Source organism: Rhinoderma darwinii, chromosome 7, assembly GCF_050947455.1.
Source record: "Rhinoderma darwinii isolate aRhiDar2 chromosome 7, aRhiDar2.hap1, whole genome shotgun sequence".
Taxonomy (NCBI): domain Eukaryota; kingdom Metazoa; phylum Chordata; class Amphibia; order Anura; family Rhinodermatidae; genus Rhinoderma; species Rhinoderma darwinii.
In genome coordinates, this window is record NC_134693.1 from 6,827,582 (window position 1) to 6,845,605 (window position 18,024).

The 18,024-nt window shown below is 45.2% G+C and overlaps 1 protein-coding gene across 1 annotated transcript; it reads right to left on the reverse strand.

Moving 5' to 3' along the window:
• Nucleotides 1-488: 488 nt before the first annotated feature.
• On the reverse strand, nucleotides 489-17,617 carry MPL (MPL proto-oncogene, thrombopoietin receptor). The gene is made up of 12 exons (XM_075832070.1): nucleotides 17,533-17,617; nucleotides 11,053-11,206; nucleotides 8,923-9,107; nucleotides 7,464-7,609; nucleotides 7,236-7,380; nucleotides 6,403-6,517; nucleotides 5,741-5,898; nucleotides 4,702-4,844; nucleotides 4,098-4,257; nucleotides 3,210-3,297; nucleotides 1,654-1,741; nucleotides 489-882 (listed from the first exon to the last, which is right to left on the reverse strand). The coding sequence occupies exons 1-12, from the start codon at nucleotides 17,615-17,617 to the stop codon at nucleotides 616-618; spliced, it is 1,734 nt and encodes a 577-aa protein (XP_075688185.1). The 3' UTR covers nucleotides 489-615.
• Between the last annotated feature and the right edge of the window lie 407 nt (nucleotides 17,618-18,024).

The following is an 18,024-nucleotide window of genomic DNA, read 5'->3' on the forward strand; positions in this document are numbered from 1 at the left end:
AAAGTAAATTTGGCAAATTCAAACCACAAAACTGAGAAAATGTATCTACAATTTCTGGTCTGAGCTGCTTTATGAGCGTGGCGATCATTTATAACAAACTGAGCCAAACCTCCAACCTGAGGACTGTGGGACCAGAGGTTGTATTAATGTCCTGCAGGCGCAGTCCCCATTCTCTACTCTAGTCGTCTCCAGCTGATACAAAACGACAAAGTGCAGCATGCTGGGAAGTGGAGTTTTGCACCGGTTGAGGAGCCGTAGGTTGGAGATGTGGAATACATTTATCTGGAGTGTCTCATGACGTTATCTCTATCCTGTCTTTGAGTCGCTGCTTTCATACAGAATTTCATCATTATTTCTACAATGTCAGATTTAACCAGTTTGTTATTGAATATACATATATTACTCTCACAGAGACCATTGCTCTACTTCACACCTCCTCAAAAAATACTGCACCCATGATATAAATGTGCCCCATTGTGTCCTGGGGATGGATACATAGTAATATACATTCATATACAGCGTTTCTGGGATTGCTACATTCTTCTCATACAATCATCGTGTCAATGTTCCTTATATTTACATAATAGTTTTCTTTCTTTTAGGCCAATAGCATTTTTACTGCAAACTCCACCCGGTGGGCAGATACGTCTGATTGGTGAGGCTACAGGGCAGTTGATTATTGGCACTGAGATGGTCCGGGTTCCGCTCCAGAGGTTCCAGATTTGGCCAGTAGTCCTCGTTCTGGTAGCTCGGTGGAGCAAGCTGAACATAATCCCGAGATACTTGTTGACCTTCGTTGGTTAGTGTCAGTTCACCGAGGATTTCTAAACATGAGGACTGCGGAGCTTCCTCCAGGGTCTTCTCATACAGGGTAGAATCAGGCTGATATGGAGAGACAACACATTGGTCACCAAGGGCATAATTAGAAAACGGTCGGCCCCATGCCAAACTTTTTAGCGCTTTGCACTCCTGTCTTCAGTTTCGGTCTGAGAGCCACCATTGTTACCTATATTAGCTACCATTTTTCTGTCACCCGGTCACCCAGTGGATCCTACCATCTCCTTGCTCTTCTAATCGATCAGTCACAGTGAGCAAACTCTACTCTTCTATCCCTTTCTCTGAGCAGATACATATCGGATTGATTCTCTGCCGGTAGATTGTGATACATGATCTGATATCAGTGACCAAATATTTATCAGGGATGTATGAGACAGAGCAGAGCCCTAACCCTAATCTCTAGCCAATAAGGTTACAAGGTTTCTTATTAGCTAGTTGAATTACTAGGAATTCTGGGAAATGTAGTGGAATAGTGACAAAGGGGAAGTAGCTAACTTCCCCTCCAGCTTGGATTTTAAATGAAATGAATAAAGCTGCAGCATGGGACATACAGTAACTGCAGGAATAATATGATATGTGGCATGTTCTATTGGAGCAGTAATGGCGGCCACATTGTTTGTCACCCAGTTTTTCCAGAAACAGCTAAATGATAATTCAAACAACCTTTCAGAAGACGACTCCAGGACTGAATTATTTATGTATTTTTACTGTGGGGGGGGGGGGGGTCTTGTAAGGAGCTTTAATTAGGAAAATATGGATTTTGTCTCTCTACTAATGACTTTGTATTTATTATAATGAAATCTTATTAGAAGTTACCTGATACTGTTTCTGGATCTCAACCAGAAATGTGTCCAGCACGCTGTGCAGGTTCGGTAACGGAGGCCACAACTTGTTCTTTAGCTTCCTAAAGCAAAAAAAATCATATACTATTATATACTATCATATACCATTATATACCATCATATACCATCATACACCATTATATACCATCATATATCATCATATACCATCATATACCATCATATACCTTACACCATTATATACCATCATATACCATCATATACCATCATATACCATCATACACCATCATATACCATCATACACCATCATATACCATCATATAACATCATATAACATCATATACCATACACCATGATATACCATCATATATCATCATATACCATCATATACCATCATATACCTTACACCATTATATACCATCATATACCATCATATACCATCATACACCATCATATACCATCATACACCATCATATACCATCATATAACATCATATAACATCATATACCATACACCATGATATACCATGATATACCATCATATACCATCATATACCATCATATACCATCATATACCATTATATACCATCATATACCATCATATACCATCATATACCATCATATACCATCATACACCATCATATACCATCATATAACATCATATAACATCATATACCATACACCATGATATACCATCATATACCATCATATACCATTATATACCATCATATACCATCATATACCATACACCATTATATACCGTGATATACCATCATATACCATTATATACCATCATATACCATACACCATCATATACCATCATATACCATCATACACCATTATACACCATCATATACCATTATACACCATTATATACCATCATATACCATTATATACCATCATATACCATTATACACCATTATATACCATCATATACCATTATGTACCATCATATACCATTATATACCATCATATACCATTATATACCATTACATACACCCTATACCATCATACCGCACCTATCCCTAGAACAGGGCCCCCTAAATTCAGTTTTAGCTTACTGAGGTCCCGCCGCCTCCCGGGCCATTTCCTGATTTGGATGGTCGAGAGTTACAAAAACAGCATAGCACAGCGAGATACGCTGTTTTCATAATTCCCGACCATATAATCAAGAAGTGGCCCAGGAGGCGGCAGGAGCTGAGAAAGCTAGAACGGAGTTTAGGGGGCCCCATTCTAGAGATAGGTGCGGGTCCCAGGGGTGGGACTCGCATCTATCTGACATTTATGGCATATACTGTGTATATGTCATAAATGTCCCTGATGGGAAAACCCCTTTTAAGATAAGGGAGAGAGAGAGAGAGAGGGGGAGAGAGAGAGGGGGAGAGAGAGAGCAGTCACAGAGAACACCCACTGAGCTCTGAACCTGCAGCTGCACAAGTAACAAGTCAGAGAAGACAGAAATCAGTCAACAGCATAAAGTCTCCTGAACCTCTCCAGTTACACTGATACATGTCTGGTGTCAGGAGGACTCACGGGGATATCACCAGGGTTTGGGCTGTTTTTTCGTTTTTACCTGTAATATGAGGGGAAGATACAAGGCAGACAAAGCCCACCAGCAAGAATCAGCAGAAAGAACACAATGCTCACCGGAGTCACCCAACCTGCGGAGAGGGAACACACAGGAATATTTCATTTATCACCTTCTTGTGTTACCCCATAAAATTAAACAGAAAATCCCAAGTTTTAGTTATATCTGTTTCGGGGAAAGCTGAGTCACAACCAAAATCACAGCATTCACAAGAAGTTGTCACCCAGCTTTCCTAGAGCACTAAATGGCAAACCTACCTAGTTATGTAGTCATAAATCATCTGCGTAACTATCAGTGCATAACTATTCCGATTTACCCTTCAGTACTCCGGATTATAACCCGCTGTAGTAGTGGCAATATTGGCTGACACTCTGCTTTCCCAGAAGCAGATAGTACTAAGAATAAAATTTTTATGAAGGGGTTGTCCAGGATTAGAAAAACATATCTGCTTTCTTCCAAAAACAGCGCCATACCTGTCCACAGGTTGTGTGTGGTATTGCAGCTCAGTCCCATTTACTTCAATGTATAGTGCAATACTAGACACAACCATGGACAGGTGTGGCGCTATTTTTGGAAGAATGCAGCCATGTTTTTCTAGACAAGCCCTTTAAGGGCTTATGTTGCCTGACAATTGTCTTGATTTCAGAGGCTCATTTGGCTGTCCCCTTATCTCCCAGTCACTGTTCACACCTGTTATGTGGATCAGTGGTGATCCCAGGGGCTGAACCGTCACTGATCAGACATTTAGGCCACATCCAATCAAAATACCACATGATGGGAGACCCTCTTTAGTAATCGACAAGGTGGGTGCACTCTTCATGTGGTGCCCCATATACCGGGAAGAACCTACAACCGTCCTGTAATGTTCCTCACCGGTGCTAGAAGGAGATTTGGTGGTGACTCTTGCAGACCAGTCGCTCCAGAACCCCTTGATTTCCTCAGAGTTGGGACTTGCCCGGATTTGCAGGACGTAGCTGGTATCAGAGACCATGGAGATCACCGTGCTGTGAACACCGGACGAGACCTGCAAAGTCTGAACAGAGGCGCAACTTGAAGCTCCTGGACCCCAAAGCAAAATCTTTAACATCCCCCAACTACCATGTGCCATTTATAATAGTGGTGTCTTCTTATGTGACAGAAGGACTGCACCCCCTATAGCTACACCCCAGAGTCATCCTATGAGGCCAGGTTCACACTGCGTCTGGATCCTTAATGGTGATGGCAAAGACTAACGTTGCACCCACCTATCCATAGATGGCCACTGTCCTCTATTGACCTTAACCCCCCATCCCCCCTCTGTACAACCCCCGTCTACATGACCTTCCCAGCTGCATTGCCCCCATAGAACAGGGATAACGTGACCTTATAATAAATCTTCCCCATAGTCTTGCCTGCCCTATAGATCCTCATCCCATTACATTTCCCGAGCTTGTCTTGCCCCCTCACCCTCTGCGCTGACGGGTTTTTTATACTTTACCGTCCATGACTTCTCATTGTCCGTTGAAAAGCGGATTTGATACATCAGATGTTTTTGGAGATTTGGGATTGGACTTGTCCAGTTAAGAGCCAGTTTGATGCCCGGCAGCTGCTGGACGTGTAGATCGGGGGCTGGTGGGAGCACTGCGTTCAGGGAGAACTGAGTTAGTGAGGGAGGAAGTAGCTAACTTACCCAAGCAACTTTTATTAGAATATAGACAGAACTTACAATTTTTGTTAAATTTGCCTTCACATCTTAAGGGCTCTTGCACACGACTAAGTGTCACTCGGGACGTTTTTCACGGCATCCAAGTGGCACCTGATAGTTTTCAACGACCCATTCACTTCAGTGGGTGAATCAGGTCCGTGAAAATGGACCCGATTCTCCGATCCGTGGAAAGATAGAACATGTCTGATCTTTCCATGGATCACGGACGGGACTCGGGCGGCGCACGCGATCGTATGCAAGAGCCAAAGGATGGAGTCAACCATCATTAATAGATGGAGCCCTGACCACCATCCAGAACCCAGCAGTAATACTTCGAGGTTAGAAAAGGGTCATATGGGACCTAAGCGGTAAATTCTGTTGGCCTGTCTCACCATCATCTGCTAATATTTTTCAATTTAGAAGGTTTAGGACCTCAACCCCAGTATTCCCTGACTCTTGGGTACGGCTGACAACATGGGTATGACGGCTCCCCATGGATAGTGGCATTTAGGGCAGCGGTTTAGTGTATTGGTCTGAAATCTATGTCATGGCTAGGTGAAAGGGTAGCAGAGTGGGCAGCTGCCTAGGGCGCTATTACCAGGCTTAAGGATAAGTATAACACCCTACCTCAGGTGCCCACCATAGGATATAATATGGAGGTTGATGGACATAATAGGCTGCCCTGGGACCGGCCGTTTGCATGCATGGAGCCCAGGTATTTCTGATGGCGGCCATGATTATGGAAGTCGGCTGCCACCACCCACCTCCATCCCAGAGTCGCATATTGCCCATTGTGTTGTAGTCTGGTAGCCATGTCCTGAGGAGCACTTACCTACGTAGCTGATCAAGAAGGGTTTATTATAGTACAAGCCCCACTCTCCATCCACAAAGGTTACGTTCAGTTTCACAGACATGGGGCCGTTGTTTTTTGCTGGGAACGCACAATGACATTCTTTCGCAGAATCCTCGCAGGGCCGCCATGTTGATTTCCTGCGTACGGGAAGAGAGTATCCTAAGATTAAACATTACATGGCGGCATCTGAGCAGGTCTTGGGGTGAATTGTGGGTCTTTTCCATGCTACATAACATGATACATCCGCAAAGCAGCCATCTACCATTATATCAGGTGAGAGAAGCCAATGCCCATATGTACAAGGCGCCATATATACAATGTAGATATCTGTATGGTATGCAAGACCACTGGCCTTGTAATTGGTTGGGATGGCACTAAAGATTGCCCCCCTAGTGTGACTACATCGCCCAACAGCTCCAATGGCATCATAGAGTTTCCAACCCTACTTCCCGGAGAAGCCATATGATACCATTGGATCTTTTCGGGATGCTGTGGTCTGTATTGGGCTCCTTGGTTCTGTATTGTCCTCTCTTGGGGCAGTACGTCTGGCTGCTCCAGGTCTCTATGGTCTCGCTGCCTCTAGCTGTGTTGGGTTATCGTCATTGTGGTGTGGGGGTCACTAGGGACCATCTTGTAATTACCTCTCTTGTCCATATCTATAGTACACCTGGAGGAATGACGCCTCCGAGATCTTTTCATCCCATTTGCAGCAGACCTGAGACAGGTCCGAGGTGAAGCACTGGAGCCCTATGGTATCTGGAAGCACAAGACATCTCAGAATGAGTTTCATTGGTCATTGCAAAACTTTTCTTAATTGCATTATAATCATTTTATATCTATGGCAACAAGCAGAGCTGCAGTGTAAAGCATGGTTGAATTGGCAGTTCCCAAACAAGCCATCACGATACAGCTTGGAGTCTTACTCTTACCTCCCCGATGGCTGGAGACCATAAGACGAGATGAATAGATAAACGACTGCTCTCAAAACCTACAAATTCAGGTGTCACTGCAATAAGTCCCAATATCCTACTCCCCTTATGTCCCCCTCACAGGGGTCCAAGAAGCTGAGATACGGGGTGCTGTTTGATGAGCTCCTCACAATGTTGAGCTGTTTTCATTTATTTGAAGGGTCAAGAAAGGATTTTGACTCCCTGACCCCACATACCCACCGACATTTAAATTCCCAATTATGGGACATTTTTGACCCTCTTCCGACCCACCAAGGAACGCCCACAGCTCATTTGCATAAGCCCCACCCCTTTCCATGTTTACTTTGCAGGGGCAGCTCTAGCGGCTCTACAGTGTGAGGACCCCCCAAACAGCTCCTCATATCTCAGCTTCTAGGATCCTTGTGAAGGTGTGAAATGGATGGAAAATGGGATACTGGGATTGGCTGCAGATTGGGAAACGCTAAACGCACTTTCTTGCACTTGCAAAATTCAGATTTCTGTTTGAGTGTCTTATATCCATCTACCTGCAGACCTCGGACTAGCGAATGTAAGAGCCTCGGACCAAGGACCCCAAATAACCTCCTTCCATGATGTGCGTATTCGGACATGGTAGAGAAGTCCGGGCTCCAGCTGGGGGAGCAGAGCTTCTTTTCCCTCCTTGATCAAAGGCTGTTGAGAAACACAACAGCGGATGTATAGCGGGTTATAGCAGTGGGGGAGGGGTCGCCGCAGGCGCAGGAGGTGTCACTCACCGTTCGCTGGTCCCCAATAGACCAAAACTGAACCTCATATTTGAATTCGAAATTGAAATCTATTTTCGGAGGTTCCCAGGTGACGCGGAACTGTTCGTAACTTTCCTCCCACAAGACCTTTATGTCACAGGGATGCGGCAATATCACTGAAAGCCAAAGGAAAAAATTATACAGAAGAGTTACTGGTCCCCCTGCTGCACCCTGTCCCCCGATACAATGTAAATATTAATTGTCCATATATTGCAGTATTACGATAGCTCCTGTTGGAACGTTCGTTACGGAATGCAGGCTGCCATAAATGGTGCCTGTATCCCGCCAGTGGCTCTAGCAGGAAAGCACTGGTAATGTAAAGAAGTAAAGGACATGACTGCAGGATCAGACTATACAGGGTTTGCTTGTAGTCTGTAATTATGGTGACACATAGATCTGCATAGGAGCTGTATACACAAAATGGTAGGACCTTTTTTGATGATCAATACTATGTATAAGGTTGCGGCATTTTTTATTTACAAAATTGCGAATGTGAACATTGACGATAATACAATTCCCTGACATAATAATTGAAGTGACTGGAGTTATGTCCCATGCTGCAGCTGTATTGATTTATGTTGAAATCAAAGGAGGAGAAGTTAGCTACTTCCTCCCTCACTAATGTCACCATAAGCCATGACTAAGGACCTAGAGAAGGTCTGAAACGCGTAGGCTACCGCCTTTCCTCTCTGTCCCTCTGTACTCTGGACTATACCTACCTGTCACTTATTTTTCTCGCAGCCCCTGGGCTTCGTTTTTAACCGAGACCAATTAAACTTGGAAATTTGATTTCCGTTTTACCTAACTAACTACACTCTCAGCGCTGGTTCCAACCCCCCTGGTTCTGTCACCATTCAACCACACATTTCCCAGCATTCCTTGTTTTGTAACCAGTTAAAAAATATACAATAACTTTGTAGGTGTTAGGGCTGGAAATGAGAGTGAAGGCTCTGCTCTGCCTGACATATCCCTAGTCTATATATAAACATTTGGGCGCTAAGAGCCGATCATATCCCACACTCTGAGAGAGGGGGGTTCAGGTTCACTCACTGTGATTGACTGCCCAGAAGAAAGGGAGGGGGAGGGGCTTGTGGGTGACCAGGGGACAGAAAAAGTAGTCCTATCAGAGCTAACATGGCTGACAATGGTAGGTGTCAGCCAGCTACTTCCTGTCCCAACTGTACAACTGAGCTTACCAGAGAAAGACGGCACACAGTGACTGCACATAGGGAGTCAGCAGCACACGCAAGGCTTCAGATTTGGCTGGCTGAAAACATTAATTCATTAGATCTTGTGAAATTCTATAATTCATTCATTGGCTGTTTTATGACAGTCTGTACCCTGCACCTGTTATGCACATTATAGACTGCTGTAGTAATAATACAAATCAAACTAAGCAATAAAAGATGTAAAAGTTCCGCGCTCTCACCATAACGCTCTAATTCGATTTTGCGGCTGCACAGGGTCCGGTTTGTCATTTTGTCCCTCACAAGTACATGAAGCTCATTGAACAAGATGATCTCATCATGCTCACAGACGTAGAGAGTGCGGCTGCCAGTCTGGACGGAGATGTCACATTCCAACTCTGGTCCCCTGTGGGGAATGAAAACCAATCTGATCCATTTAATGTCAGAGAACATTCAGCGATCTTTGAATTTCCTTTTTCGGGGTTAATATTATATGTTGATTAGGCAAAGACGTAACTTGAAAGTCCTGGACCCCAAAGCAAAGTCTGTAATAATCCCCCTCCCCACCTACCGTGTGTCATTTATAATACTTATGTGGCAAAGGGTCCTTTGAACGCCCTCAGTGCCCAGGTGTGACAGCTACCTCTGCACCCCTATAGCTACACCCCCTATAGATCAGATATATAGTCTGCTGTATTGTCAGGGTATAACGTAACGAAAAGTTCTGCAACATTCTAATATACTTTGTATTTAAAATCATCACATTGTCAAGATCTCTGCTTGTTGTTAGTAAATGGGAACATTCTTGTTTATATCCCTTAAGGGAGTGTGTCACAAATGAAAAAAATAATTTTAAGTAAGTTACTTATTTTTATTATATTTTTTGAGTTTTTATGCTGTATTTTTTTTTTCCACAAGGTGGGAAGTATTAAAAATTAAATAATAATTTGACATGTTTTTCTATGTTGGCCACCAGAGGGAGCACTTCCAAGAATTACAGAAAGGTAAATACGGGAAAGCACCCTGACTCACAGCTGCTGTAAATGTGGGAGGGAGACTTACGCCCCTTCCCTATATTTGGCTACAAGCCAGGAAAAGGTGTCTTCAGATTGCTAAGCATTGTCCGGCTCCCATTTTGGGAGTGATTTTACAATGGCAGCTGGTAGAAGCTCTAGGACACACCAAATGGCTAAGAACGATGAAAGTCAAGAGGGAAACCCCAGTGGTGAATAACTTTTCAGTTGACAGGTTCACACGGCGTATATTTGACGTGGTTTTTTGGCGCATTTTATGTGCCAAAAACCGCATAAAAAAATGCTCGATTACGCTTTTCATTTACATAATTGGTAAAGCGCACTGTTAGGACATGCAATACACTTTTTTACACACGCGTTTTTAAAAAAATGCGTTGTGTAAATAAAGAAGTGTCTATGCACGTAAAACACGCCAAATGTTCCCATAGTCCTAATTTTGCACCAAAAAATTAGCAAAAAGCGCACACAAAAATGCGAAAAAAGCATCAAACGCTTGATTAAGCTTCCCCTTTACATTAATGGGAAAGCGAGCTGTCCGTTTTTTACGCAAGCGTTTTTAAAAAACGTGTTGGGTAAAAAATAAGCGTTGGATCAAATCTTTGGTGCATAAAATTCGCCAAATACCCAGAGTAAGTGGGAGACCTAACTACATGCCCAAAAACTTGCAAAAAGCGCACACAAAAACTGCAAAAAAAGACCTGCAAATAAAAAGGAAATGTTCATGGCCCCATAGAAATGAATGGGTATGTGTGCTATCCGTTAAAAAACAACAGATCTAGTACTTCTCACAGCTGAGGGTTTGTTACTATTGTATCCAGTCTAGACAATCCTCTGTGAGCTAAATACATCTGCAGCACAAATCTCTCTCATGTCCTGATAGTTTGTTACAATGTATCAGTGCAGGTAAAATGTATCGGTCTGGAGTCCTGATTATACGGCTCCCAGAGGATTGTTTAGACTGGATACAATTGTAACACACTCTCAGCGGTGAGTATTATAAGTTTTATGATGGTTTTCAGCCTCTGGTGTAAACAAGAATGTTTACAATCACTGACAGCAAGCAGAGAACTGGAAAATGGATAGTATATTAGAAAGGCACAGAAGAGTGACTGTGAGAGTAACACACACATAATTGAGAAAGGTGAAGAGCATATAGGAGTTCAGGGATGAAACAACAGGGAAGAGTCTGTGTATCTTTGCAAACAACTTGGTGACTGGGTGACTAAAGTACTCCACATCTCCAAAATGGCGGTCAATGTCTCCAGTGTCAGTAAGAAGAATATGAAATGAAAACATCTTGGTGACTTCTCTATGATTCTATCATTACCAGGTACGTACTTATCAAAGAAGTAATAGAAGCCATAGGTGACGTCTTCCCCTCCTGCATCATCGCCGGTCAGCAGCTCCTCGGCCTCCCAGTAACATACAACCGTCTCCAGGCTCCTGGAGAAACAATGAGGGACGTCGTGGTCTTCAGATAAGAGGAGGAGGTCTGCAAAACATGAAATGCGTCCACAGCGTGAGCGAGAATTTCCTGCCCCAATAAATTATTGACGATATGTACAATGTGAGGACACAAAGGGCCAAAACAGTAAAATGTTCCTTTTTGTTTTAGATCTGCCATATGAAATTAGTCGGGGGCCCATTACTGACATGTTATGGAGTCTTATGAATTCAAGTCATACCCCTGATTTTAATCATAACGATAATGATTATTCAGTGTCTGCACAAATCTTACTCTGATTATTTGCATTTATAAAAGTGACATCTTTATATCAAGCTCTGTACAGTTATCTGATGTAGAAAAAGCAATGTGTAGAATAGTGAGTGCAGCTCTGGAGTATAATACAGGATGTAACTCAGGATCAGTACAGGATAAGTAATGTAATGTATGTACACAGTGACTCCACCAGCAGAATAGTGAGTGCAGCTCTGGGGTATAATATAGGATATAACTCAGGATCACTACAGGATAAGTAATGTAATGTATGTACACAGTGACTCCACCAGCAGAATAGTGAGTACAGCTCTGGAGTATAATACAGGATGTAACTCAGTGTCAGTACAGGATAAGTAATGTAATGTATGTACACAGTGACTCCACCAGCAGAATAGTGAATGCAGCTCTGGAGTATAACACAGGGTGTAACTCAGGATCAGTACAGGATAAGTAATGTAATGTATGTACACAGTGACTCCACCAGCAGAATAGTGAGTGCAGCTCTGGAGTATAATACAGGATGTAACTCAGGATCAGTACAGGATAAGTAATGTAATGTATGTACACAGTGACTCCACCAGCAGAATAGTGAGTGCAGCTCTGGAGTATAATACAGGATGTAACTCAGAATCAGTACAGGATAAGTAATGTAATGTATGTACACAGTGACTCCACCAGCAGAATAGTGAGTGCAGCTCTGGAGTATAATACAGGATGTAACTCAGAATCAGTACAGGATAAGTAATGTAATGTATGTACACAGTGACTCCACCAGCAGAATAGTGAGTGCAGCTCTGGAGTATAATATAGTCTGTGGAAACGCTGCAGAAAATCTGCTGCATTTTCGTCCTATGTGAATCCAGTTAGGGGTATGGAGACAGAAGATGAGCTGCAGGAGTTGGGGAACCTTTGTACAGTTACATCGTAGGGGCAATTAAATGAATGATTGTTTATTCGACTGCTATCATGCTGAACTTCATGGATGGGGGCTGCATTCTGAATCCCTCGTTCTGTCCCACCCATGCTTGTCCTGGTCACACAGATGTTGGGCGTTTTATTATATATTAGTTAAGGTAAGGTCCATTAACTTGGGGACCAGGGATGGGGGACTTTGTGCTGCTGCTGCTGTATTAAGCTGACAGAGGATTTCCTGGTCTGATACATTGTTACGAGCTCATCATCTGTGAGACTTATTGGGTGAAGACAGGACAATGTAAACAAAGAACATTGCAATTCACTGACGGGAAGTAGAGATCTTAGAAACGGAAGCACAAAGTATATTGTGAAGTTGCAGAACGTTACTTTATACAATGATTACATTGTCCCTCCTGTTGTACTTTCCAGACTGAACTGTTGTTGGGCGTATAGAGACGCTCCTGCCCGCTGGGCGGTACAATTGCCTTGGTAACCGTACGACGCACAAAGAGTATCGTGGATGGGTCAAATTCTAAGTAATAGGACCTGTGCAGTGGCGTAGCTATAGGGGTCGCAGCGGTTGCAGTTGCGACCGGGCCCCTAAGGCCCCATGCACACGAATGTAAAAACGGCCGTAATTACGGGCCCATAGACTTCTATTGGCCACGCGTACCTCCCTGTTTGCTTATGGGAACCTGCCCGTGCCATTGAAAAATATAGAACATGTCCTATTCCAGGCCGTAATAACGGCACGGGCAGGCCCATAGACGTTTATGGGGCTCCCGTAATCACGGGTGGCTACGTGTGTGCGCCCATCATTACGGGAGCATTGCTAGGCGACGTCAGGGGATAGTCACTGTCCAGGGTGCTGAAAGAGGCTTCCTTTTAACATTTGAACATTACCATCTTTATATACTCTGCTTTACTATCTATTACCCTTTCTCCTAGTCACTATTCCGCATTACCGGTACTTTATGGTATGGTCCTGAGGGGTATTTTGCCAATACCTCTCCTATAGGTTCTAATATGTATTTTTGACATTACCTCATGTATATCTACATTGTGCTCTTCATACCCTAATGAGTTTGCTATAGATTCCCAAATAGAAATTGTTCTAATATAAGAGTCATACACATGTTACTTGTTTGCATTTGTTACAAAATGTGCATATCATACACTATAGACTAGGTCTATGGTCCTTTATTTATAGTGTCAGGGATCATTACCATGTATATTGTTTGAAAAATATTATCCTTACATATATATATATATATATATATATATATATATATATATATATATTCAGTATATTACACAAAGAGATTGGATTCATGGAGCACAAAGAGCCTGCATAACACGCCTATGGAAGACACCGCCCCCTGGAATGCAAAGAGGAGTGTGCAGAAGAATGTACAGGAGAACTTACAGCTGAGGAGCCAATGGGACTTAAGCAAGTCCCACATCTCTAGGGAGGGGCATGTGTCTTTTCTCTGTGTGTTTCTTTGTTCTGAATAAAGGGCAGTCTTCCTCCTGCTGACTGAGGGAAAGATGTCTACCGACATTTGTCTGTGTGGTGTACTTCTTTCCAGGCATGCCTTCAGCTTTCAATTTACAGAGGTGGTTATTCGGTGTGAAATAACAGGGGACGGAAGCCACCCTGAAATACGGACCTGACAATAGTAGCTATGTTCATTTACTATTAAATTATATTGTGTTTTTCTTTTTTTCAGTATGTAATTGGTATATATATGTTTATTGTCTTTGAATCTCTAAACTTGATCTATGTACAGATTCTATAATCCAATTTTTATGTATTCTTCATTGTTTATTTTATTTTTTATTTTTTATTTCTTTTGAGATATATATTATATTCTTGTTTTTTCTTATTCTCCCACAGCGATTGTGAGAAAGGCCTTGGTTGGGCAGTAACTCTTTCAGCACCCGGGACAGTGACTACCGCTGGAGTTAATAGTATTACAAGTTAACTTACCCAGAACTCCCTGCTTCTTCCACCAGTCCGGCCTCCCAGGATGACGTTTCATCCTATGTGACCGCTGCAGCCAATCACAGGCCAATCACAGGCTGCAGCCAATCACAGGCCAATCACAGGCTGCAGCCAATCACAGGCCAATCACAGGCTGCAGCCAATCACAGGCCAATCACAGGCTGCAGTGGTCACATGGACTGCCACGTCATCCAGGGAGGTTGGACTGGATGTCAAAAGAGGGATGCGTCACCAAGACAACGGTACGTATGAACTTCTTTTACTTTCAATCGTTGCGGAAACTCTGCCCGAAAGGGCTGCCCCTTCTCTCTATCCAGCACTGATAGAGAGAAGGGGCTGCTGTTTAGTGCAGAGAAAACGGGTCCGTAATTACGGGTGGAATATGGGTCGAATACGTGTGACAAAGGACCCGTATTTACGCCAGTATTTACGGGAGGAAAAATATATGTTTGTGTGCATGGGGCCTAAGCCTGAAGGGGCCCACGGGGCCCTCGTTGCTATACAGCATGCTGATAAAATAAATTTTCTGTGCCATTAAGTCGGCACTTCCTGGTTACGGTCACATGGTACTTACTGTACCATGTGACCATGACGTCACGTGAGGGGCGTTCCAGCCATCGTGGAAGAGCCGGTGCGGAAGACTCCAGGTGAGCTGCAGAGTCTGTATTGTATTGTGTTGTCTGTGTTTGCGGTGGAGAGGGGGCCCGTTAAATTACAGCCCCCCCGTCCTCTCTCCACCGCAAACTGCAAAATACAACACAATACATTACACACTGTGGGTCGCGTCCCCCTGAGGCCATTATACTGAATGGGGGGCTAATATGGTGGGGGGGCATTACACTGTATGGGGGGCTGATATGGCGGGGGGACATTATACTGTATGGGGGGCTGATATGACGGGCGGGCATTATACTGTATGTGGGGCTGATATGGTGGGGGGGCATTATCCTCTATGGGGGGCTGATATGGCGGGGGGGCATTATACTGAATGGGGGCTGATATGGTGGGGGGCATTATACTGTATGGGGGGCTGATATGGCGGGGGCATTATACTGTATGGGGGGATGATATGGCGGGGGCATTATACTGAATGGGGGCTGATATGGTGGGGGGCATTATACTGAATTGGGGGCTGATATGGCGGGGGGGTATTACACTGTATGGGGGGCTGATATGGCGGGGGTAATTATACTGAATGGGGGCTGATATGGCGGGGGGTATTACACTGTATGGGGGGGCTGATATGGCGGGGGGCATTATGCTGTATGGGGGGCTGATATGGCGGGGGGCATTATACTGTATGGGGGGCTGATATGGCGTGGGGCATTATACTGTATGGGGGGCTGATATGGCGGGGGCATTATACTGTATGGGGGGCTGATATGGCGGGGGCATTATACTGAATGGGGGCTGATATGGTGGGGGGCATTATACTGAATTGGGGGCTGATATGGCGGGGGGGTATTACACTGTATGGGGGGCTGATATGGCGGGGGGAATTATACTGAATGGGGGCTGATATGGCGGGGGGTATTACACTGTATGGGGGGGCTGATATGGCGGGGGGCATTATGCTGTATGGGGGGCTGATATGGCGGGGGGCATTATACTGTATGGGGGCTGATATGGTGGGGGCATTATACTGAATGGGGGGCTGATATGGCGGGGGGTATTACACTCTATGGGGGCTGATATGGCGGGGGCATTATACTGTATGGGGGGCTGATATGGCGGGGGCATTATACTGAATGGGGGCTGATATGGTGGGGGGCATTATACTGAATTGGGGGCTGATATGGCGGGGGGGTATTACACTGTATGGGGGGCTGATATGGCGGGGGTAATTATACTGAATGGGGGCTGATATGGCGGGGGGTATTACACTGTATGGGGGGGCTGATATGGCGGGGGGCATTATGCTGTATGGGGGGCTGATATGGCGGGGGGCATTATACTGTATGGGGGGGCTGATATGGCGTGGGGCATTATACTGTATGGGGGGCTGATATGGCGGGGGCATTATACTGTATGGGGGGCTGATATGGCGGGGGCATTATACTGAATGGGGGCTGATATGGTGGGGGGCATTATACTGAATTGGGGGCTGATATGGCGGGGGGGTATTACACTGTATGGGGGGCTGATATGGCGGGGGGAATTATACTGAATGGGGGCTGATATGGCGGGGGGTATTACACTGTATGGGGGGGCTGATATGGCGGGGGGCATTATGCTGTATGGGGGGCTGATATGGCGGGGGGCATTATACTGTATGGGGGCTGATATGGTGGGGGCATTATACTGAATGGGGGGCTGATATGGCGGGGGGTATTACACTCTATGGGGGCTGATATGGCGGGGGCATTATACTGTATGGGGGGCTGATATGGCGAGGGGGCATTATACTGTATGGGGGCTGATATGGTGGGGGGCATTATACTGAATGGGGGGCTGATATGGCGGGGGGCTTTATACTGAATAGGGGGCTGATATGGTGGGGGGCATTATATTGAATGGGGGGTTGATATGGCGGGGGGGCATTACACTGTATGGGGGCTGATATGGCGAGGGGGCATTATACTGTATGGGGGCTGATATGGCAGGGGGGCATTATACTGTATGGGGGCTGATATGGGGGGCATTATACTGTATGGGGGCTCATATGGCAGGGGGGCATTATACTGTATGGGGGCTGATATGGGGGACATTATACTGTATGGGGGCTGATATGGGGGCATTATACTGTATGGGGAGCTGATATCGGGGGCATTATACTGTATGGGGCATCTATGGGAGCATTATATTGTGTGGGGGCTGCTATGGGGGCATTATACTATGGTGGCTGCTGGTATAGGCGCGTGCAGGTGTCTGGTGATGGTGGTGTTTGAGGGGGGTAGGGGGGCCAAGCTGAATTCTTGCACCCGGGCCCATGAGCCTTTAGCTACGCCCCTGGACCCGTGCATGATATTGCCTGGGCATCAATTGTTTGCTATGGCAACTGTACCGCCCAGTGTGCGTGAGCGTCTCCCGACGTCCGATGTCAGTTCAGTCGGGAGAGTACAACTGGAGGGACATAAGATGGGACAATTCCTTCTAGTGACACTCAGGTCCCTGTCACTTTCTGATGGTGCCGGTCAAGGCCAATGGAAATGCAGAGAATATCGGCTCCAGGACTTACCTTCTTCTGTAACTTTAGGGTTCACGACAGCGCCGAGCAGGGTGAGGAGCGTGCACATGGTGACAGGTGGAAGTCTTCTCCTCATGTCTCCAGACGTGGTTTAGTCTCAGAAGTCGCCACGTATAATGTTCTCTACTCTTATCTAACATGATGGCTTGGAGCTTCAGGAAACCCCTTTCTGGAGGGGTGAGGGGTGGCCCCATGAACCAGCACTGTGTGGTAACCGCTGTGACAGTGACGTGGCCCCCGGCCCTCAGTGCATCCTGTTGGTGGCTGGTGCAGGAGGGTGAAGCCTGAACAGACGGAACCAGAGAAGGAAATTGGAGAGAAGATAAGACGTTCACTCCAAGGACTGAGAGCGCGGACTTCACTGCCGCACCTTGTAAGGGACCGCTGGGGACCAGACGAGAAAGAGTTGCTATACAGCAATGATCTCCAACCTGCGGCTCTCCAGCTGTCGCGACACTACAACTCCCAGCATGTCCTGAAAGC

Coding starts and splice junctions, on each gene's coding strand:
- MPL (XM_075832070.1), bottom strand. CDS start 17,617: ATGAGGAGAAGACTTCCACCTGTCACCATGTGCACGCTCCTCACCCTG. Junction 6,518..7,235: donor CGCTAGTCCGAGGTCTGCAG/GTAGATGGATAT, acceptor TTGTGCTTCCAG/ATACCATAGGGCTCCAGTGC. Junction 1,742..3,209: donor ATCTTCCCCTCATATTACAG/GTAAAAACGAAA, acceptor TTTTTGCTTTAG/GAAGCTAAAGAACAAGTTGT.